The sequence below is a fragment of the Saccostrea echinata genome, unplaced genomic scaffold, assembly GCF_033153115.1.
Source record: "Saccostrea echinata isolate AGI-Se365-2 ecotype Australia unplaced genomic scaffold, CSIRO_AGI_Sech_v1 ptg000016l, whole genome shotgun sequence".
In the NCBI taxonomy this organism is placed as follows: Eukaryota; Metazoa; Mollusca; class Bivalvia; order Ostreida; family Ostreidae; genus Saccostrea; species Saccostrea echinata.
Window position 1 is genome coordinate 8,678,920 of NW_026889765.1, and position 24,434 is coordinate 8,703,353.

Genomic DNA, 24,434 nt, shown 5'->3' on the forward strand with positions numbered 1-24,434 from the left:
TTTCCAATTTTCGCTCCATCTTCATACATTTTTTTTTTAATTTAAACTAAACAAATTGAAGTACACAGAAAGTCCAAAGTATCTTTTATAGAGTCCTGCAGTCTTCATGTGCTATTCCTGGTACACGAGTATTTGTTGACTAGAATCCAGACAACCAAAACCAAGCAATAGAAAAGGATGAGAATCCCCGAAACCACTAACACCTCCCCTGGAAAGCTTGCTGCAGTCATCCTGAAAAGGAATTCTGTTTGTTTACCTATTTCTGACGACGCACAATTGTTCATGTATAATTTTACAACTTTTTTTCTAAAATGTAAAGTTAATGCTTCTAATATGCCAGTAAACTTTTATTTGTTGTCTTAAGCTTTACCTTAAACTTAATCACATTGGACATTGAATTAAGCAGTATTTTATTTTATTTTATCAATTTCAAAACACACATGCAATGAATTTAAGGAATGTTGTCACCACCCTACGAACAATACCTGATGTAACATAAAATTTTGACCCTCGGATGAAAACTGACCAAGGTTTTTTTTTTCCCTTAGGTGATTTCGATCTACCCTACCTATACGTCGCCTGCGTGGCGTAGTTGTTAGAGAGTTCGCTCTAGAGTCACGGAGTAAGGAGTTGGTCCTTACGTCGCGGGTTCGAATCCCACTGTAGAGTGTGGAGACTGGTCCTTCGGATGAGACCGTATAAACCGAGTTCTCGTGTCGCAGTAGGTGCTGGCACAAAAAAACATCCCTCACTGCTTGCTGGTCATGAGTGAAGTATAGGCCAAAATTTACAGCTCTTCAATGGCAAGTGGTGGCATCTCCACATGAGTGAAAAATTCTCGAGAGGTATGTTAAACAACAAACAAACAAATCCCTACCTATACTGGATTCCTAAACTTTATTTTAAAAAATCCTTACTTCGATATCGGTACACAATAGCATGCTCTACTAATGAACAATTTCTAAAATGAAGTAAGTTATTAGCAAACAAGTTGATGAAACAAGAATATCAACAGTCTCATTTAAAGTCATCATTCCGTAAGTTCTATGGTCATACAATAACCTTGTCAGCCAATAAAATCAATCATGAAGTCAAATGCTGACTGACGTTTTCCAGGTGTGGCCGGTCGGAAGGGGATGCTGCACCTGATCCCACCTCTGATGTTTTTGGGGGTCTGTGTTTGCTCTGTTCCCGATTTTTACTGCTTAATGGACTTTGAGCTTGAATACTGTTTGTTACCTCCATATTTCATTACAAAGAAAAATACATTGCCGGATCCAGAAAATGCTATACCAACCTTTTATCTTTACTCTTTTTAAAAAATATATATATTAACTGCTGTAAAGGAGAAACTTCCGACAAACTGTGCTAAATCCTATTCTAGAATCGGTGTTGATCAGATAAGGATTCTCAAAAACTCCAAAGAACTGTCAGAAAATTTAAAATCACCAAATATTTCTAAAGGAACTTACACCGAAGCGCACGACTTTTCTACATTTCATACAACCATTCCTCACGATTTATTAAAAACTAGCCTTAATGGCATTGCATAGACAACTGCTTCTTCAATAAAAATGAAAGTCAGAAATTTCTGTGTGTAAGGTCATCAACAAAATTACTTAGCGAAAATTCACTCTGATTTTACACAAAAGTATTTGAAATTGATATATAAAAAAAGATGCCGAGTTCCTCATTGACATTTATGTAGTCTTCGGAGACCAGGTCTTTCAACAAACTGTTGGAATTGTGATTGCTAAATATGTGTTTTGTCCTTAACTTTCTAATGGAGAAAAATTAGAACTTCATTCCTTACGAAAATATGACTTTCGACCGGTGGACGTGTCATAGACTTAACCAATGGTCATTTGTTCAAATTACTTTCAGAATAATGTATAATTCATGTTCAGTCCATAACTCACCAATGGAAAAAAAATTAATTTGATACTTCATAAAAACATTATTCAAGAAGAGAAGGAAAAATCGAGAAACAACAAACAGAATACCTAGTATAGAGCCGCGTTCAGAAAGGCAAAGGAGCTATATGTAAGCGAAGTCTAACAAGTGAGTGAAAGGTACAGTACGTAACCATCCCTATTTACATATGACGTACAAAAAATTCAACACGAATTTTCAAAAATCTAGCGCATCCAAAAGCTAACTTATTAAACTTCAAACTTTTATACAGACATGAAACCTATATACAGTTGACATCAATTATTCAATACTTTTCCTGCGACTGATAATGAAAATCAAAAGTTTGCAGTTCAAAGTGTATGAGTTTTCAATGCTGATTTTCTCCCTTAAATATTTCATATCTTTGAAAAAAGAAGTTATGAAGATCCCTGAACAACTTTGAATTAATCCTAGATGAAATATATAACAGGAATAAGATAATAAGAGAAGTGTCAACTGATGTGGGGAAGGGGTGGGCGGATATCATTAAAAATGTTAAGGTAAAAACGATAGATGTTACTGTGTTTTTTTTGTAATACATGTGTATTTTTCAATCATTTTATTAAATAGTTGAAGTCAGAAAAAACGCAAACATAGTGAAATAGCAACATCAGGAGACCATACAAAACATTCAAACGAGACAATCTACATGTATGCACTCAGCTACAGCAAACGTACTCGATTGGAAATACGCGTCAATTATAACTTAATTTGCAAAGTAATAAATTGATTACGTTCACTTTTTCAGTACAGTTTAAAAATACAGACGCTCCATATTTTCACCACATTTTTTTTTTTTTTTTGCTCTGTTTACCTACTTGAAAAAATGGATACATATTTATAAAATGTGCATCAACTTTTATCAGTTTATGCTGAATTCTATCAATTCGCATATGTCTGGAGCAGGGTTCTCCATCATTTGAAATGTTTCTGTGTTGCAGACTTTACGTGAACTACTAATATTCGCGGTATTTTCGCGATCAAATTCGCAACTGAACCACTTTTCATTATAATTACAAAAGCATACACACACACAACTTTTTTGAATCACCAATTCGTTATACAAATGATATGGTCATACATATTAATAAAAAGAATTAATGGAATTGATATTTGAAACAATTAAAAAATTTTCCATATAACAATGTACATACAATGTACTATAAGACAAACCAATTGTAACCCCCCCTCCCAACAAACAACTTAAAAAATAAGTACGATATAAAAAAAAAAACCTAAATAATATACTTGTATCACTGTCTACAAGTTTTATGTGTATATTAAACCTTGATATTTTTGTATACACAATGTATTTTTAACTTCATATTTTACACATGCTCTGAAGAGCAGAGGAAATTCTGGTCGATAAAATCAATCTACTTCCCCCACTTTTAAAAGTGAATTTGCATTGATTTTTGTCAGTTGATCGAATTTACAAATTTTAAAAAAAAGAAAGAGACTTTATAATTGTAAAATACTTTTAGGGTGTGCCTTTTAATTCTTCAACATTGTTACAATACATTTACATCACTGAATTAAATGATTACGGAACGATGTTTGACTCACAGTGCCAACATAATTCTAGAGACGTGGTACTGAAGTATAAAAACATGTATTTATGATATTTTTTAAAATTTTAAATAATATCTAGAAATGCAACTAACAATGATACGGTTACATGGAAGTGGAAAACAAATTATTTGCCTTTGTTCCTTCATGCGTAAAGTCCAGCGAGGGTCTAGGAGATAATTGATTTTGCAAGGTGAAGCAAGACAAAGTGCCCGAAGTTAGAGATAATTAGTGCTCTGCCTTAAACATTGAAAAACGGTAGATTTGTTTGAATAAAGTTTCAGTTAGAGAGAATTTATGTTCCGATTTTCTGATTATCACAGAGCTTACTGTGTCGCAAAATTTTTACTGTGTCGCACGCATAAAATTTGAATCGTTACTGTGTTGGGGAAAATTTTACTGTGTCGGGGCCCCGGGCCGACACAGTAAAACAGCTCATGGAGAACCCTGGTCTGGAGCTATAGTAATTAAAAGTATTCATTAAAACAAAAGTCAGTTTTCCTTCCTAAAATTTTATGGCCCTCAATTTTTTTATTTCTAAGCTTATAAAGTTTATATATTAAGTATAATTTCTCACCTTACAACGGACAATCAGTCGGAATACAGGCATAGGGTAGCCAGTGCGAAGTCCCCAATATCTGAAAGTTTCCTTTTCACTGATATTAAAATGAAAAACCGATGTTTTTTTCATCACTTCCCTAAACTTTCCTGATTATCATTCCATTTCGCGTATATATTTTTTTCTATCTTCGATCTATGATTTTAAAGATTACAAGCAATGATCAAAGCACCCAATTCTCATTGCAAACTTGAAAATGAAAAATTCATAAACCTAAAAATCAAGATTTAGTTAGTTACTCTCCTTTCTATCTGTATTTCAAAAGAGCTTCATGAAAATACGTAATAAATAATAGTTGTATTAATTCACAGAGATGTGATATACAGACATAGCGTCTAAAAATTTGAAATGAATAATGAAAATTATTTTAACTCACGCACTTGTGTCTTCAAATGTAGAATTATACCTGTCCCATATCTGGATGATGTTGTTATTCTGACTAACAAGAAATCATTGTTATATCTGTTATATCCCATCAGTTTAATTTACTCTTTACAATAGAGAAGTATGTAAATGAATTACCATAAAATTGCACTGGAAAAAGCATCAAGGCATTTACATGAATTTATTACTTTGTTAGACTATCCCACTTTCATTTACCCAAAGCTTATATGGCGTTTCAAGGCGTTTTCCCTCACCAGTATAAAATTCATCCATAATGAACGGTAACGTTTCGTCTTTCAGTGTTATATATTTGTGTCGCCTGCAGAGCAGAGCGAAACTTGGGGTTTATTTGACCTAGGGTCTGTCTGTTTGTCCAGCTGTCCTTCTGTCACACGCTATGTCTTGAGAACTATAAGAGGTATCTTGCACATACATTGCTCGGCAAAAGGGCTTTCGAAATTACCGTGGTTACCGACCTTGTGACCTTTTGCCTTGACCATTGGCCTACTTTTCAAAACAGCTTTTAGTGCCGAAATAAAACAATATTTTGACATTTAAGAAGTAAATCTGTGCTATTTAGCATGTGCACTGTTTGTCATAAGACATTATGAAATATACAAGCGTTATAGTCTACTTGACCTTGACCTTTGACCTTTCTCGCAAAATTCCTCCGGACTGCTTAATTTAACTTAAGTCTTTTGAATTTTAAAAGGCAGGATTTTGATAATTAGCATATATACATATTTATGAGCTAATGATACTGTACTTTGAAACTGTATAATATTCAGTTACCGCACACAAACTTATATTTAGATACTATGAAAATATATCAGGATCGGTATTCCACAATGGATCATGTAGACTGACAAACTGAAATCTCTTTTTGGGGATTGTTGGAAACATTATTAATTAAATGAGAAATAATTTGTTATTTTTATTATTATTTATATGTAATTATTCATTTGAGGGTTGGAAATTTTCTTTGATTGTCAGATTTTATCACAGTCTTATACTATCAGTGAATTTTTTTTTCTTAGCAGGCAATGCATGAACTATAATGCTTGTAGTAAATATATACTAGTAGCTCAGCACTTTTATATTTATTTATATCTTTAATGAAGCTACAAAGCAGGCGACACATGCGTTCCTTGGAACACTCCGTTGTATTTAAACAATGCATAATAAGAGCTTTACTCCCCCCACCCCACCCACGATTCCTTAAAATGAAATGAATACTTTCAACACAATTATATTATGCATATAGGGAAATTACTTTCAACATGAATATCATAGGGTTATTGAACTTATATGCACGAGTTGGTTGTACAAATACACGAGCTTGCGACTGCATTTGTACAGCCAAAGAGTGCCAATATTCACCAATATAAGTTCAATAACTCCGTTATTATATAGCTAAAACACTTTTCCATTGATTTATAATAATTATTTAAATTATATACCTCAAAATTAATGAAAATTTACCAGTATCGGTATTTAAATTAAAACTGCACAATATCACTGTGTAGAAACGGACTAGGTTAAATTGCGTTACGTAGTCCAAGATGGCGATAGGCAGGAACGCTTCAAATTTTCTCGTACAAATATTGGTGATTTCTAGCGTAAAACTTTACTTTATTTTGCACCAGTCTGTCGCTTCAGCTTCAGCTTCAGTTTTACATGCTCGCTTGGAGATTGTATTCAACTTTAGCGTAATTAGCCCCTTCACGATAACTGTGGTACTACTCTTTTGCAGGGCAAATTAATAACGTATGGCGAAGTTTTTGTTGACTATATCATTTTGCCCTGCAAAGGAGCAGTACCGCAATTATCGTGAAACTGTCTATTAGAAAGACAATTTTAAGTTTTGCTGCAGATTAGGGTAAAGTTTCTGAGCTATTTATTTACGATTAAGGTAGAGTTTTTTCGAGACTAGGATAAAGTTATTTATTCTACAACCTGATTGAGTTACGATTTGATTTTTTTAACTGCTTAAAATATACAATTTATATAGTTGAAAAAGGCTTTCTCGAAAATGTTTAAGAACTGTTGCTTCCACAAAGGTCATACCGATTTCATTTTTTTTAATAACCACAATTTTCTTACGTTATATTTTCCTTTTCATGTAAATATATTATTTCAATGTTAAATAAATATACATGTTTAAATGACGTAAGTAATTTATTTGATTTAACTTGAGTATTGTTTTCTGTATAAATCTAAATCTACCTTACATCCTTTAATCCCCGCTTTGGGCGAAATCATCGAAAATACCGTTGGTATGATCGTTGGTGCTCGACAGTAACGGAATTTCGAACAAGTTAAATCCGCATTGCGGGTAATTGAAATAAACTTTTATCAACTGAACTACGAAAATAACGAACAGTAATCCAGTAATCAGTATCTTCTTTGGTATCTCCACCTGAAAATTACGCTAGTTCTGGGTGCGATTTTAAAGTTGTGTTTAAAAACAACATTTCCTTATTTGGCTGGGTTATGGTCTCTCTTGGCATAATGATAATGACTTTGACGCTTTTGTTGTATTGCCTAGCCATGTACCTTCTACAGAAACGTTATTCAAACTTGAATCCAGAACCATCAAAACAGGTTAATGAATTGAAAAAAAGACTTTTCCATTCCATGAAATTGGTCGGCCTTTTGCTGGTCTTGCTATTCTTGTTTTCAAGTCCTTATACAGTGGCTCATTCACTTGATAGCATGAATGATAGTCAAAAGTCAAACACAGCGTTGATCAAGATTACCTTTATACTTGTAAATTGTAACAGTTTTGTAAGTCCTCTAATTTACTTTTATAACATACCAGAGTTCAAAACTGCCCTCAAAAACTGTTCCGTAGAAACTCTAAACTCTACATGATCACACACTGTTTACTCTTTACTTGAGTTTGTCGGTTCGTTTGTTTGTGGGTTTGTTTGCTTGCTTAACTTCCCTTCGAGAACTTTTCACTCATTGCCGGTGGAAGGCTGTAATTTAGACCTTACTCGACACTTAGGCAGGGCTCTAATTGGCCACTAATTTAGTCGCCATGGTGCCTAAAAGTTTTGATTGGCGCCTAAAATTTTTCCATAAGTCTCCAAATTGGCGACCATTTTAAATTGACTTGGCGATCGTTGGTGCGTCGCCCATCGTCTTTCAGAAGTTTTCTAAATTTGGATTTTTTTTAATTTTATTTTATTTTAATTTATTTTTCTTTTTTTTTTTTTTTTTGGTTACAGCAGAAGCTGATCATCCGGTATGTCTGTTATCAAAAAGTGATGTTCTTGCTTTTCTAAATCGTTCAAACCATCTATAAACAGGTTTTTTTTTCAAACTAGAGTCATCGTAGATTCGACGATCTTTCAAAAATAGTACACCTATCAATGCCGAAGCAAAAAAATGCTGAATATACATTCTTATTTCCAGCTTATTTTTGATGTCCATATTTGAAACGGCAGTTTGACAGTCTTTTAGATGCCTCTCGTTCTTGTTCAATTCTGAATGCTATCCGTCCTTGACTCATGAAGACCAAATTAAATATAATTTCATTCAACCATAAATAACAAGAAGTTTTCAAGAAAGCGATTTGATTTACGGAGGCTGACTAGGGACAAAAATTATAGAATGACCCTCGTGTCTGTGTCGGTAAGATCCGGTAACAAAATTTCCGACATCAGGGGCCCCGTTTTAATTGTGACCAAGACAAAAAAACTTGTAAAACGATTTAAACATGTAACATACCAAATATTTTTTAATGCAAATTGCTCTCTAGAAATAATTACTTGAAAGGACACTGAGAAGCAATGGCATTTTTGAAGGTCATAAAACTGAACTGCGATGCAGGAGCCCCGGATGACCATATCATGTCTTTTGTGTTTGAAGATAATTTGGCAAATTATCAAGATATCAAGCTTATTTTTTAAAAAAAACTTTTAAACTATAGTTGTTTTACATTCCTATCAATTTTGTAATCATAAACTTCATAGAATTAATTTTATTGCACCAGTCCGCGAATTTTTTGATAACCCATCGCATAAGCTGATACAAAAATCATGAATTTTGGTTATCATTATATATGATTAATATTACAAGCGTACGCGAGAATGAAACTTTCACAATCAGACCTTCTCGTTTAATTACGCAAAGATAAGGTAAAAAAAATCCAAAAATATTTTGGCCTATGTTGTAATTATTTTGTAAAACGTCTTATTGTTGTTCTACATGTACGTCCCAGTTTGTAGTCACTTAAGCTCTTTAACGTACGTGCTACTTGAAACAGAAAATATTAATAATGTTGGTTACAAAAGCAAACCATATCATTTTGCAATATCCTAATTCATAGTTATTCGTTTCTCTCTCATACACTCCTGCAATGGGCTCGCGTCAAAATCTGACATAGAGTGAAAAAAAAAGTATATTAGTCTAAGGATTATTTGAAATTAAAATAATAGTTCTAGATCTACTTGGTAAATATCCACTTTAAGGACAAAACTTAATGCAAGGCATTTGCAATGAATTTGAACAAAAGCATTATTTATCTTGATAATCACTGTGACATGTACATGTTAACGCGAGCCAACGAAAGAGGTGAATGTACATGAATGAGCCAATGCTATCAAGTGAACATTTTGATTGGGTTTATATACAAAAAATGAAATTCTTGGAGGAAAGTGAACGTGAAAGTTAGATAAAAGAATCTTTTTAAAAAAATTCATATCAACTTACAGACACATTCCTTATGAAACAGGAAATATAAACAGCAGAAAAAAGTATTTATATACACTTACAATTTTTTTAAAAAGACAAAAATGTTCAATGAAAAATATATACATTTGTGGTATCTCTCTATTATATAAACATGCAGAGAGCAAATATCTTCATACCTGTATGAAGTTTTTCGCAGGTCATAGGTCATTACGTGACCTAATCACACGGCGTAGTACAATCAAGTAATATCTACATAAAAAGACTTACTCCACTATGCAATATAGCATGTTTTTCATGCATAGAAATGTACAAAATACGCAAGTAAAATAATAATAATTTTATTTACAATGTAAACGAGTATTTAATACAGTTCTTGATCGATTTTATATAGAGAATAGAAAACTACGTGTTAGAAGTTTCATGTCTGAGCTGCATATCTCAACGTTTACCCTTATTTTTCTCGCAGACCTCTGAATGCTATAATTTTTTTTTTTCATTAAACTTTACTCACAATAAATTTGAAAATCTGTTGAAAAATATCAATGTAATGCAATCACGCCACAAACAGCTGACAAACGCTGCACTTTGGAAGTTCGGGTTACGGTAGGCACACCTCCATCATCGAGATCGTTGTGACGTTATCTTAACAATGTAAGCTGTCGTGTCTCCATATCAACATCATAAATTAATGAATATGCCTTACTGAAACCGTAGATTTTATGTTTTTGATCAAATTTTGTACTTGATTTCAAGTTATCTGGTCCGGACAAGTGTCTCCATCCATCTCTTTCCGACCGAAATTCCTCCAACTTTTTATTATCAAACATCGGACGTGTTTCTTGTGTTTTTTAACATCGAATATGGGTTCTCATGAATACAAAAATTCCAAGACACCAATATGCTCACTATAATTGATCACAAGTAGCCTTTCACAGAATATTCCCTTCAAAACAGAATCATTTGCCAGATGAATTTGAAGCGTAACCGCTTTTCAAGCCGATTTACACATAGCGTAATTTGTCAAAATCTACAACGTGCGGTTAGTGCAATATTTATATTCGATTACATTCAATTGTCCATCTCAAATGTATATATAAGTAATAAATAACATGTTTAAAAACTTCAATGGGAATTGAAGTGGGTCGGTACGTGATCAAATCTTCTGAGAAGGCCTTCGGCCTTCACAGGATTTGATCACGTGACCGACCCACTTCAATTCCCATTGAAGTTTTTAAACTTGTTATTTATTTCTTAAATAATGTTAACGTTTCAATAGAACAGAATAGATCAGAGTACTAATTGAGAGAAAAAAGAAGTATGAATAACATTTATACATGTAGCAGTGCGAGAAATATTAGAGAGCCATTACCTGTCTCTCTTTAACAGAAGAAAATTACATGTAAATCAACGAAGTTTTCTTCGTCTTATTTATTTACTTAATGATAATCGTGTTTCGAGATTTCAAACACTTTTTAAAAAAAGAATACACATATATAAATACAAACTTGTGACTTCTTTTTTTTAATTTCTTTGCATGCCAATAATTGTTTCTAATTTATTTCTTTACACAAAAAGCGGTAATAAAATTTACTGAAACTGAACTACAGATAAATATAAAACGAGGGTTGAACCAAAAAATTATATCACAACTGCTATAAAATCTTTAAAAAATCGAATATTATCAACAAAATTTTACAAAATTTTATTTTGATTTTGCATAAAAATATGATTCAGTTATATAAATACTTTTTAAAATATTAAGATGAACACAACGTTAGGTTTCGTCTATCGCCGCACGGTAAGAATGTGACCGAGGTCGTTATGACGTTACTTTTCGGGACTCATTTTCAGATCATCCACTTATTCTAATAAACCTCTCATGTACTTCGTTTTAATAATCTTAACTAACATTTTCCTATAAAGCGCCTTGTTTTGAGTTTTTGTATTAAGATCTTCGTTATGAATGAACTGAAAATGAGTGCCCAAGAAAAACATCAAAACGACGTCGGTTCATTTTTGCCTTGCGTCGATATAGGAGACCCTACGTTGTGTACTGCATATATCAGAATGAAATATAAGGCAAAAGTCAAAATAGACAGAGGTATTAGCAGATGTATATAACATTTTGTTGATAACATTCGATTATTAAAGATTTTATAGTAGTTGTGAGACTACTTTTGGATCAATCCTCGTAGTATTAGGTTTCTCCTGTTGTTGCACAGATTTAAATGATTTATTTGTGATTAATATTCCTTTATGTATTTACACCTAATTAAGAGATTTTGATTAAAACTAGCTACATGTATCATCACTTTAACAGGTGATGCCCCTTTAACTCCACGCCGTCCCATTTTTCTCCAAAAAGAGTGTCCTATCCTGTTTCATAGACAGGTCTATCATTTGTTAATAGGGTTGGGTTATCGTGGCCATTTTGAGACTTTTTAATTAACCAGGCAAAGAAATAAATATTAAAGCGGAAACGTTTTTTTTTCTTACTAAATAATATGTTTATGCCTAGAAATATCAGATTTTAATTTTTTTTGGTGGATATGTTTGGTAATTTCAAATGTTGTCACTGTGCTTTATCTCATTTGTGTTAATTGCTATTAGCATTAAATTACTGTTGCTTTTGTTCAATAAATGTTTTGCTCTGCAATTATCGTGTTTATTATCAGGTTTCGTTTTTAAAATATACATTTCATTCATCAAGGATTGAATGCCTATTTAATAACCGTTATCTCCACAGATCAAGATACATTTACTGAAGACATTTTCGTATAAAAAAATCTTCTGTACTTTTTAAGATTGAAAATTATTTTCATTTGGCATTTTCACTTCCTGTCTTGAAAGCCCTGCATGTCAGACGTTGACTTGTACATATAATTCGATTACCTCCCAGTGTAGATCATATAACATTCTAATCAAATGCAGCTTCTTTGATGCCCCAATCATCAAACAGAATATCAAAAGAGTATATCATTCAATTCGGTATATTACTTGACAAAATGTTATCAAGAACCAATGAGAGCTTGTTTGTTACGTGATTTGTTCACATAAAAAACATAATTGACATACATGTCTGGGAACTAATTTTTTTTATTTTTCTATTTGAGTGTTGTACGTACACCTGAATACAAGTTTTTTGTTATACCCTTATAGATATCTTTCTATATATTGATTACAAATAAAAAAAAATCCAACAAAGTTCATGTTTTTTTGATCGGTCTAACAATTTCATTGTTGACCGGTCTATAATTAGTCCAAAATAAGAATTGTTAGACCGCAACGTCACTGCTACGTCACAAGTAATAAGATTTATTTCCTTTGCTGTAATTCCCATTTTTCAGTTTTTTCTCTCATTTTCACATAAATTGGTATTCATTTGATTTTTTTTCTCCACTCTTTTTTTTTATTTTCTCTTAAATTCCATTCAGAGAGGTGGGTGTTGTTTGTCTTGTAGCTTAAAAATAAAGTAATAAAGTATAATTCCAATCTTGTTTTTATTTATTGATTTCCTGTGTTTTGACTGGACGAGAACAAATTCAAGAAAAAGTTTACACATCGATAAATTCTCAATCAGAACTACTTTCTTGACCTAGCTTTTATTGTTAAAAAAAATGAAACAAATCATTACGTTTTCCCTTTAATGTTTTTATCCAAATAAATCATGGGACAAAATAAACTATTAGTCTACTTAAAAAAAGACACTTTAAAATTGTGACTAAGAAAAAGTTTCAAATTGCTTCGCATAATCAATTATTTGACCTTTCTGCACTCAAAAAGTGTGATTTCCCTGGCATTTTAAATTAACAAGCAAGAAATTATTTTAAAGTCTTAAACTTTTGCTGAATTAAGGCAGATTGATTAAAGTTATCTTATATATTCAGAAAAGAAAAACAAAAGTGGGAGTCTGTGATGTAAATTTTCAGATATTACTAAGAAAGTGTTAATTTTATGCTAAAATTGGCTAATTTTTTCCTGGACTTTCAGAGTATATTAACTATATTTGTCACAATATAATGAAAGTATTCATAAGAAATAATTTAATAGATATTTCAGAACCAGCACAAAACATTTCACTGCAAAAAAAAAAAAAAAAAAAAAAAAAAAAAAACAGCTCTGTGTGCAACCAGCATGGAAAAATAGGAATTTAAACTTAACAGTACTGTATATATTTCAAAAGGGAAATATTGATCATTTTCTCCTAAAAAAAACCTTCCGCCTCAAAATATAGTTCCTGTCTTAATCCTATTTGAATGGAATTTAATCGCGGTTTTTTCATTGGATATAGTTTAATTTGCATTGTAGAATCTAGATTTAATGTTTGAACTTAAAAATGATGCAGAATTTTATAGAGGTCCAGACCAAAATCTGCTCAAAAGCTCAGGATCGAACCTCCTTAAATAGAAACAAAACTGACGACATACAGGACTGACAGACGAGAATATTATGTTTATGTCACTGTCAGATCATGAGTGTGAATTTTAAATCTCTGAAGTCATATTCTCGAAGTTCCTAAAAAACAAATCAGCTCAGTTCTCGGTAGCGCTGTGATAGGAGAGAGAAACGTACCTTAGACTTTTGCCTTATTAGCATCAAATTCATTTTTTTTATTTTACATCCTATATTCTGTCCCGCCTTTGAACAAACCAGGGCAAATCAAGTTGTCGTCGGTCTGCTACTTTCGTTTTAGAGCGTCTGTCATTATATTGTCAACATGGACATGGACGAATTCTTTTGAAGTCTACTTGTATTTACGATATTTGTTGACTTACATAATTATACTCTATTATACATGTATGTCTCTGACTTAAACAATATTCGAAGACTCATGCCTTTGTACTCACAAACTTTACATAAAAGTGCTTCGCACTTTTATTCAGTTTGTGAGTACAAAGGCGTGAGTTTACACATCGATAAATTCTGGAAAAAGAACGTTTAATCCTATAATATATAGAGGATATTCAATGTTTTGTAGATGAATATGGAATTTATTTCACGAGTGGGACAGGATTTTTTTTTAAATTTTCACGAGTGCGAAGCTGTTGGGTAATTCGTTAACTACAGCCTGCTAAATGAGCAAATTAAATTATGTTTACTACCTCTTTACTCCTTACTTCTCTTAATTTTTGTTCATCTTTTTATTTGTACACTAGGACTTCGCATGCTCTTTATAGAAAGGAAGGACATCCTTTATTAATGAAAGCAGCCAAGGGGAATAACTCGGAGGAAAAATACAAAAAAAAAAAACTATCAATGCTTTCTTTAACGTCCTATCCAGAATTTTTCACTCATATTGAGACGCCACCACTTGCCAGTGAAGAGCTGCAAACTAAGACTTAAATACTTGGCACTTGCGGCCTTTGTGCAGCGAGGAATCTTTTTTGTGCCAGCACCTACTGCGACATTAGTTTATAGTCTCATCCAAAGGACCCGTCTCTATGCCCAGCACTGGGATTCGAACCCACAACGTAAGAATCAAATCCTTACTCTGCGACTCTAAAGCAAATTCTCTACTCACTGCACCAAACGGGCGACATCAATTTTTAGTTTTCCATAATCTGCAGATATTCACTAAAAAGATGCTTTGCTGTACACAAACCTTAAAATTCCTCATTTCCCTATTTTCAAACCTATGAGAAAAGATTGCATTTCTAACAATCATGAATGGTTCAGAATGTGTTCAAATGTAGAAAATGCAAAATCATACTACAGCAACCTTAGATTTTTTTTTTTTTTTTGGGGGGGGGGGGGTGTTCTTATTCTGATAAAAACACCATACTTCCTTTTAATTGTCGGGGGTTGGTGTTAACAAGATTTTAACCCATTTCTTGCCATTAAGCTGCCAATCCAGCACTGAGAGAATAAATTGGTGATAACAAGCTTCCATTTCATATTTTGTGATTATAGAACAAACTTTTCCTATTTTCTGTAAAACACATTATCGTCAATATTGCATCAACACTTTATTTTCACATTTAGTACACTACATCAATACAAACATATGGAGGTAATGTACAGACTATAACCATGTATTTCAGAAAAAAAAACAATTCAGGAATGGTAAGAAGGTTCTAAATCAGGTGACATTATTTGCTATGCAAAAAAATATCTAAGATTTATTAAGTGATTTGGGGGGGGGGGGGGGGTTAAAAACTCGGTCAAAATTTAATCTTTTATTTTCTGTCAACCTAAATATGAACAATAGAGAAAATGACACTACATCACATATTTAGGTAACCATATTTTTTGCTGAAAAAAATAAATGAATGTAATTGTTATCATCAAAATCAGTTTTTATCTCTTTTAGAACAAAATTCATCATTAACATTTGTTTCTCTTCATTATGTTAAAAAAAATCTTAATTCATAAACTCAAATATCTTCATTCTTCCTGAAATTTATGACTGAATTGACCAACTTACACATAGTTTTTTTTTACCCAACATATTGCCTTTTCATTGCTTCTTTTTAATCTTTGAAAAATAAAATGATTTAAATCGCATGTTAGAAATATTGGAACAAATATTTCAAATAATAGAAAAGGGGAGCTAAATAACAAATATATAATACACCAGTAAAACTGAGGTGGGATATGAAATACTTATTAAGTGTTCTAAAAAATATTCTCATTAAGATTGCCAATGCAGATAAAAAAAAAACAAAAAATATATATAAATATACTTGTACTTGACTCTTATAATATTTTCTGCAGTTTTAAAGGAAAAATGATATTCTAAAATTTTTTATTTCAAAAAATTTGGATTCAGATTTTTTTTCTCACTTTTTTGAAAGAATGTGTGCAACATTTTGTTTTTCTCAAAATTGTGTATTTACTATAATTTCACATTATTTTGATCCATTTTTCAAGCAGCTCAATATTCATGTGGGTTGTGATGCAAAAATTGTAACTTCTTACATTAAATATTTTTTCTTCTATAAAGATTAAAGGTGTCTATATTCCTGCTATTAAAGTGAAAAAATGTTAATAAATAAATATAAATAAAATGTTGAACACATCTTTTTAAGTCACTCTATTGCACAGGATAATAAACGATCAACCAGGATCAAGTTGTAGACAGTTACTTAAATTTATTTGACAGTTAATTGTCTTTAATTCACTTTGAAAAAAAAGATATCAACAATAAGTTAACTGTTAGTTAACAAAAATTTTTGCAAGTTCGGAAAAATATTGCCTTAAGCAAAATTTGATCATACAAAGGGGAAAAAAAAACAAAAATAAAAAATGAATTTACTATAATAATAGTAACAATTTATGTCACAAAAATAATTTTCACCATTAAACATTTTAAATATTAATTATTCTCTGTTAACATTCACCAGTTTTTATAATTTGTTATAAACAGATGATTGAGCCACAACAATTCATAATTAAGTAGGAAAAAATCATCAACATATAAAATCTTCAAACTTAACAAATATATAGAGATTTATAAATAGATAATTTATATCACTATATCACCTATCACTATATTTAGAGACATCTGATATCTTATTATTATAGCACATCATAGATCACTAACTGACACTAACAGAAAAAAGACGGGAGTAAGAAAACCCTTATGAAATTGTATTTTCTACCAATAATGATAGCATATAAATAAGTAAAACTTGTAGATAATGCTTTAAATACAATTTTATAATTTCTCATTTTATATCCTAGTTTTTTTAATTAAGTAAAAGTCCTGAAACAGGTAATAAATTGAACTGGGCTACACTAGGAAAATATGCTTTACAAAATTATATTACAACAATTTAAGCTTAACAAAATTATCGTATTGAAATTGGTTTTGCAAATCAATATTACTAAGACATTTCAAAACTGCAAATTTAATCACAGAATAACAAAAGAACTTTTAATAAAACAAAAATGCCTTTTTCTTTCAGAAATACATCTCTCAAACCATATGGTAAATATGCTTCTTGTATATCTAAGGTTTGTCTCCATCTGCATAAATTCTCATCAAAATGTGATTGTTTACAGCAAGTTGAGTACACAACAAAAAAATATAATGTGTATTGACATGTATTTCACACAGGGGGGTACTGTATATATGTAAAGATATATTTTTATGTATATATATATTTACTTTTGACATCATTGATATTTCTGGGTGATGAACATGAGACTAACTATAACAGTTTACATTAACAGGGACACTTAGATGACTGTTTCCATGGAGATGAGCTGAGTGACTAGAGCCCCATCTGGTGATTTAAGGGGACATTACTGTGGTAGAGCCTTCAGTATGGCGTGAACTTCCTCGGCAACTGCTGCTAGGGCAAACTGGAACTGTTCCTGAAAAATTCAATCAACTGTCAATATATGACAAAGGTAAACCTTACCAAGCTCTTAGTTTACTGCCATGCATCCACGTATCCAGTTTGCTAAATTTACAGATATGAGCCAGATTTTCAAAGGTATACATTAAGAAATAAATTTTAAATATATGCATTAGCCCTCTGAACCTGAATGTGGGGCATTTGAAATACAAAATTTTCATAAAAGGCTAGCTCCTCATTATAATCAAGCCCAAAGTTTTGCCTGCATGATTCCTTGAGAAAAGAGGATTATTAAAGCAATATGAGCTGCAACTTAGATGTCGGAAATTTTTTGTGGCAAAATTGTAATTAACAATTTGAATGACAGAAAAAAGAGCATTTATAAACTTCTGCTGTTCATATTTGCGATGGAAGAACTATTTAGAAGCTTTGATTGAAGCAAATTTAAATTACATTATTGTCTTCCTGTACAATATTGATTTCTTATATAATACTATACATTCCATTGTACAGAAAACTTTCTTCTGCAAAAATTTAATACTTTATTTTAGTCTAATTAATCATAAAGGTCATAACAGCACATTTTAACAACAAAATAAAATTCTCAAAAATGCAGCTGATATTGCTTTAAATTCCTAAATGTTTTAGATTTTTAATACTTTATCAATTTAGTCCCACCCTGGGGCCTCATCCAGGGGACATGAAATTTCCCATTTTGGTACATGGCTAGCTGCTCATTATGCATTATGTAAATATTTGGCATCCTAGGTGTTCAGGAGTAAAGATTTTTTAAGGTGTTATGTATTTTCATTACAACCAACTTTTCCTCCCCATCGCCTGCACTTTGAAAAAGACCATGATCATGCATGAATTTTCACAATTTTGGTGGAAAGCTAATTATACATTGAAGGTGTTCATTAAATGTATAATCATGAATCGTTTTTACTGATAATTTTTATCAGCTTTTATATATTCTAGTTTAAATCAACCGAAACTTTAATTAAAATATACCACACTAAATAATTTTGTCATTTCAACTCTCGTATGAGTTATCTTTCCTACCTTAGTTTTAACCATGTTTTTTCTCTGGTCTCGGATGTGTTCTAGCGTGGCTGCAATGTCTATCTCCTTTGCTCCTGTTTATACAAGGAAAAAAATTAGATATTTTTCAAATTTGACCTGAAATATGTTTAAACCACATAGTTTTATTTACAAAAGATTAAAGGCATTACTATGATTTATTTATTCACTTAATTACTTTGAATAATACATGTATATAAGTTGTGAATACATTCAACAACTGTTGATTTTTACATACTTTGCAATATATAATAAACAAGAATATAATTTGTTCAATACTTTTTTTATTTCAGGGTACATCAAGCCTTTATTTTTTTAACCATGCAGTTCAGAACCTGATGTAATCTGACAGTCACCTTTAGCCATGTGGTTCAGAACCTGATGTAATCTGAAACTCACCTTTTGTCATACAGTTCAGAACCTGACATAATCTGACACTCACCTTTAGCCATGCGGTTTAGAACCTGATGTAATCTGAAACTCACCTTTAGCCATGCGGTTCAGAACCTGACATAATCTGACACTCACCTTTAGCCATGCGGTTTAGAACCTGATGTAATCTGAAACTCACCTTTAGCCATGCGGTTCAGAACCTGACATAATCTGACACTCACCTTTAGCCATGCGGTTTAGAACCTGACATAATCTGAAACTCACCTTTAGCCATGCGGTTCAGAACCATGTCAATAAGGGTGTATGTTCCTGTTCTTCCACAGCCATCACTGAGGGCAAAACAAAGGGAAAGGTGTGAGATTTACCATGTCATGTAATGCATTGAGGCTTTTAAAGAAAAATTAATCATCAAATTTTGATAAAGTAAAAATATTTAATTAGAGAAGTGACAACAAAACAAAATATCATTCTAGAAGATTTAGTAGATTTTACTACTCCTTTCCATTTTTTTTTAGGGGGGGGGGGTGTTCAGATACAGGTAGACATGTCCTGTTCCAAAGTAAACAATGCAGTATGAATGCTTTAAATAAATACCTGAACAAATCAACATGCAATCTCCTCTCCCCCCCCCCCCCCCCAAAAAAAAAAGGAAAAGAAAAACATACAAATATAGAGCACAAACCTGCAGTGAACAACAATGGGACAGGATCTCCCTCTGTAGGACTTATTCACTTTCCTGTAGAAAGAAAACAACATTAGCATTTTTAACTTTTGTTTCACCCTCTTTTTGACTATGATCACACTCAAGAAGACATTAAAATAAACTGTCAATCCATGGCTTTACATCACTGTCAACATCATACAGCATCATATCTCTTTTTATTTTCTTGACAGTAGAGACTTTTGCCATGGCATTACTCATATTGTCACTTTGATTAGATTTCAGTACAATGGGTGCTATCCAATTGCAAAATGGCACAACACTGATACAAAGACATACAAGACGGTTAGAGCATTCACTGTTGTTTCTATATACTCATTACTAGGAGTAAGCATCACAACACCCATAATCAAGTTCTTCCTTTAATCATGTTGTGTTCTTTAATAATCAGCAATGTTGTTAAAGACTTTCATTCATTTCAGGCCCTCAAATAACATCTAGACAAACACATCACAACATTTATTTTGAAATAAGGAAAGGTCCAAGAATGCACCATATTTTTCCAGTACTGCTTTCTCTAGTTGAACACTTAAAAATAATTATTCGTCTGAAATGGGCCAAAGGTTTGGATACATGTGACTTTCAGCTGACTGTTGTATAAAGCAGTGACATTTTACATCTGCGTCTCACATCCAGTTCTGTTTATTTTGCTGAAACCGGTGCCAATGTGCAACCAAATGGTTAAGCATTCCATGGACTAACGCAGTTGTTTGATGACGTGAAGGTTTCAAAGAATGTAATCTTCATTAAGAATCAGGCAACCCTGTGTTAATTCTCCTTGTGGATAAAATAGATCTTCATGTTGTTACACAGACCACCCTCTTTTGGGCATACAGCTTAAAGCAGAGATTCCATAACAATCTACAAAGCTATTCATCTTCTTTAACAGCAAACAAGGCATCTTCTGCTGAGCATTGATTGGATGTCTTCCTTTTGTTTTGAAACACAAAAACAGTGAGTCTCACTCTACTCTTGTTTTTGGTAAATAAAGCTGTGGAATAAGTGGTAAGATTACATTCCAGTTCATTTTAGTGACTAAGCAATCCCTCTACTTATGGTTTGTGAAGATTATAGTAGTGTGATTAGTGGCACAATCAAATCCCTGATCACTTTTGTGACTATGCAATTTGTGGACTCAACAATTGCTAAACCACAAAAGCTGTCATAGGAATTGAGAAGGTTAAGTAACGCTGGCTAGCTATGTGGCGCTATGCCTACTACAGCAAAAGCGGGCCACTCTTAACATTTCTTTACTACATCAATAAAATGGAGTGCTTATTAAGGGTCTATATTTCAAAAAAGTAAGTTGACACAAAAAGCAAGATTGGAAAAACTGATTTTTGTCTAAAATAGCTCTTTAAATACTATGTTGATTTAATTCACAAAAGCAACAGGCAACAACAAATGACTATTTACAACACAGATAAATTTAGAACAAAGAAATCCATTCAAAAAGTTTTCAAATGTTATTGATCCTTAATTTTGGAAATTAAAAATTTTGTTGTTGAATAAAAGCTAGATCATATAAACCAGTGTTTTTTGTAGGTATATACTTAATTTTGATTTTTTTTTTTTAATTCTATAAATGTAGGTTTTTGTTTAGCTTTGCTTCCTTTTACAGTGTTGATAGAATTACATTAAAGATTTACCTTTGAAATCTAACTCAGCATCAATTGGGAGGGTTTTCCCCCTTTTTCAGGCACTTATAAAGATGTGCAATGGTTGTGAGCCTTTAAATTACTAATGTACTTATTTTATTCATATTTTAGCACCTTAAATAGCGCCTTTTGCAGTTCTTCTTGTCCACTTATTAATTCATGTACGCACTAATACTAATACATGATTAAAACAAATGCATGTAGGAGCTGATATTGGCCCCCAATGTGCTAATTCATGATTATACTAATCAGATGAGGAAGACTGCATTAAATTTTGAGTGTGCTTATTAATGTATGCTTACAGTATATTGAATCTAATCTTTATAAAGAAATGAAATTTTGCTAATCTTATAGGGTTGAGGAAAAAATACTTTCATTTGTTTCATACCTTAAGACCTGTCACAGTTTTTAAGGCCTTATGATCCAAAATCTATTATATTTATAAAAGAATCTTCTTTAGGAATGAGAAATTTCACCTACTGTTGAACAACCAGAGTTATGATTATTTAGTTTTGTCCAGTATTGGAGATTAAGGGCATTGTTTATGTTTATTGACAAGATATAGCATTTCCCTTACCTTCTGAAATCGAGCAGAGCTTTGATGGACTTGGGAACTCCCAGATCCGGCCAGGTCTGGAAATGGAACTGAGTGACGGTGCGAGTCTCATTTGTTTGCAAGTTCTTCAGGTAAAAGCTTCTAACTAAATAATCATCACACCATATATGCTCTGACACCAGATGCACCTAATAAAATACAGAGAATAGTTTAGTGAGTGACATAAAACAGATCACCATCACTTTGTGAGAATGCAAAAGTATTTTGTTGACACTTGGGACCAAGGATGGTTGTCAACAGAGAAAGAACCAGAAGTCTCTGATGAGACTGTAGCTCTACTGATCTGTTTGTATAACAAAAGAAAAGTAGCACTTGGATTTGAAACATTGCAACATGCAACAATAAATAGAATTATGTATCTTAATGTAGTCTACTTTTGTGACAAGTTATATTGAAATCAAATGAAAACTAGGAGTAGTAGCGTTTTGAAAGTATTTCACGGAAATTTCTATTTTTAGTAACCATGACAACACCATTCACCCAAATAAAAAAAAACAGAAATACATATTATGTATTGTAGTGTATTCTAACTGTGTGCCAAATTAGATTGAAATCAGACCAAAATTGTAGGAGGAGTAACGTTTTAAAGGAATTTCAAAGAAATTTCTATTTTTAGTAACCATGGCAACACCGTCCATCGAAATCAAAAACCGATGCACTAAATTATGAACCTTAGTGTAGTCTACTTGTGTGCCAAGTTATATTGAAATCGGACCAAAACTGTAGGAGGAGTAGCGTTTTAAAGGAATTTCACAGAAATTTCTATTTTTAGTAACCATGGCAACACCGTCCATCGAAATCAAAAACCGATGCACTATATTATGTATCTTAGTGTAGTCTACTTGTGTGCCAAGTTATATTGAAATCGGACCAAAACTGTAGGAGGAGTAATGTTTTAAAGGAATTTCACAGAAATTTCTATTTTTAGTAACCATGGCAACACCGTCCATCGAAATCAAAAACCGATGCACTAAATTATGTATCTTAGTGTAGTCTACTTGTGTGCCAAGTTATATTGAAATCGGACCAACCCTATAGGAGGAGTAGCGTTTTAAAGGAATTTCACAGAAATTTCTATTTTTAGTAACCATTGCAACACCGTCCATCGAAATCAAAAACCGATGCACTAAATTATGTATCTTAGTGTAGTCTACTTGTGTGCCAAGTTATATTGAAATCGGACCAAAACTGTAGGAGGAGTAGCGTTTTAAAGGAATTTCACGGAAATTTCTATTTTTAGTAACCATGGAAACACCGTCCATCGAAATCAAAAACCGATGCACTAAATTATGTATCTTAGTGTAGTCTACTTGTGTGCCAAGTTATATTGAAATCGGACCAAAACTGTAGGAGGAGTAGCGTTTTAAAGGAATTTCACAGAAATTTCTATTTTTAGTAACCAAGGCAACACCGTCCATCGAAATCAAAAACCGATGCACTAAATTATGTATCTTAGTGTAGTCTACTTGTGTGCCAAGTTATATTGAAATCGGACCAAAACTGTAGGAGGAGTAGTGTTTTAAAGGAATTTCAAAGAAATTTCTATTTTTAGTAACCATGGCAACACCGTCCATCGAAATCAAAAACCGATGCACTAAATTATGTATCTTAGTGTAGTCTACTTGTGTGCCAAGTTATATTGAAATCGGACCAAAACTGTAGGAGGAGTAACGTTTTAAAGGAATTTCACAGAAATTTCTATTTTTAGTAACCATGGCAACACCGTCCATCAAAATCAAAAACCGATGCACTAAATTATGTATCTTAGTGTAGTCTACTTGTGTGCCAAGTTATATTGAAATCGGACCAAAACTGTAGGAGGAGTAACGTTTTAAAGGAATTTCACAGAAATTTCTATTTTTAGTAACCATGGCAACACCGTCCATCGAAATCAAAAACCGATGCACTAAATTATGTATCTTAGTGTAGTCTACTTGTGTGCCAAGTTATATTGAAATCGGACCAAAACTGTAGGAGGAGTAGCGTTTTGAAAAATTGTTTACAGACAGACGGACAGACAGACAGACAGACAGACAGACGGACGGACGACGGACACCTTACTATCGCATAAGCTCTTCTGGTCTCTGACCAGTAGAGCTAAAAATTAAGTTGTTTAAATCACATTAGTTGTTATAAAATGCAGAATGCTTTACTAATTAATGCCCAAGTACTGTAAGCAAAAAAAAGGAAGGGGGTGGGGGGGGGGGGTGGGGGGTAACTTAATGTTTTAACATTCCTGCAAATGAATTACCGGTAAACATTTGTTTAATATCTGCTCAAATTCAAACAACAATCACTAGGTGCAATAGAAACAAGAAGACCATGGGCCATATCACTCACCTGAGCACTTTGGCTAAGAAATTGAAGAGTTTAAATATATTACTAGTCTAAATCTACCATCCAAAAGGCCAAAGGGGGGGGGGGGGGGGGGGGGGAG

The 24,434-nt window shown here is 32.5% G+C and overlaps 1 protein-coding gene across 1 annotated transcript in view; it reads right to left on the bottom strand.

Moving 5' to 3' along the window:
* Nucleotides 1-16,908: 16,908 nt before the first annotated feature.
* Nucleotides 16,909-24,434, bottom strand: part of LOC133188398 (receptor-type tyrosine-protein phosphatase N2-like) — a 107,580-nt gene continuing 100,054 nt past the window's right edge. Inside the window, exons 18-22 of the mRNA XM_061323797.1 lie at nt 21,959-22,125; nt 19,685-19,738; nt 19,267-19,331; nt 18,592-18,665; nt 16,909-17,545 (exon numbers count right to left, since the gene is read on the bottom strand). Coding sequence (XP_061179781.1) covers nt 17,474-17,545; nt 18,592-18,665; nt 19,267-19,331; nt 19,685-19,738; nt 21,959-22,125 — 432 coding nt within the window. The 3' untranslated portion in view covers nt 16,909-17,473. The remainder of the gene's footprint in view (nt 17,546-18,591; nt 18,666-19,266; nt 19,332-19,684; nt 19,739-21,958; nt 22,126-24,434) is intronic.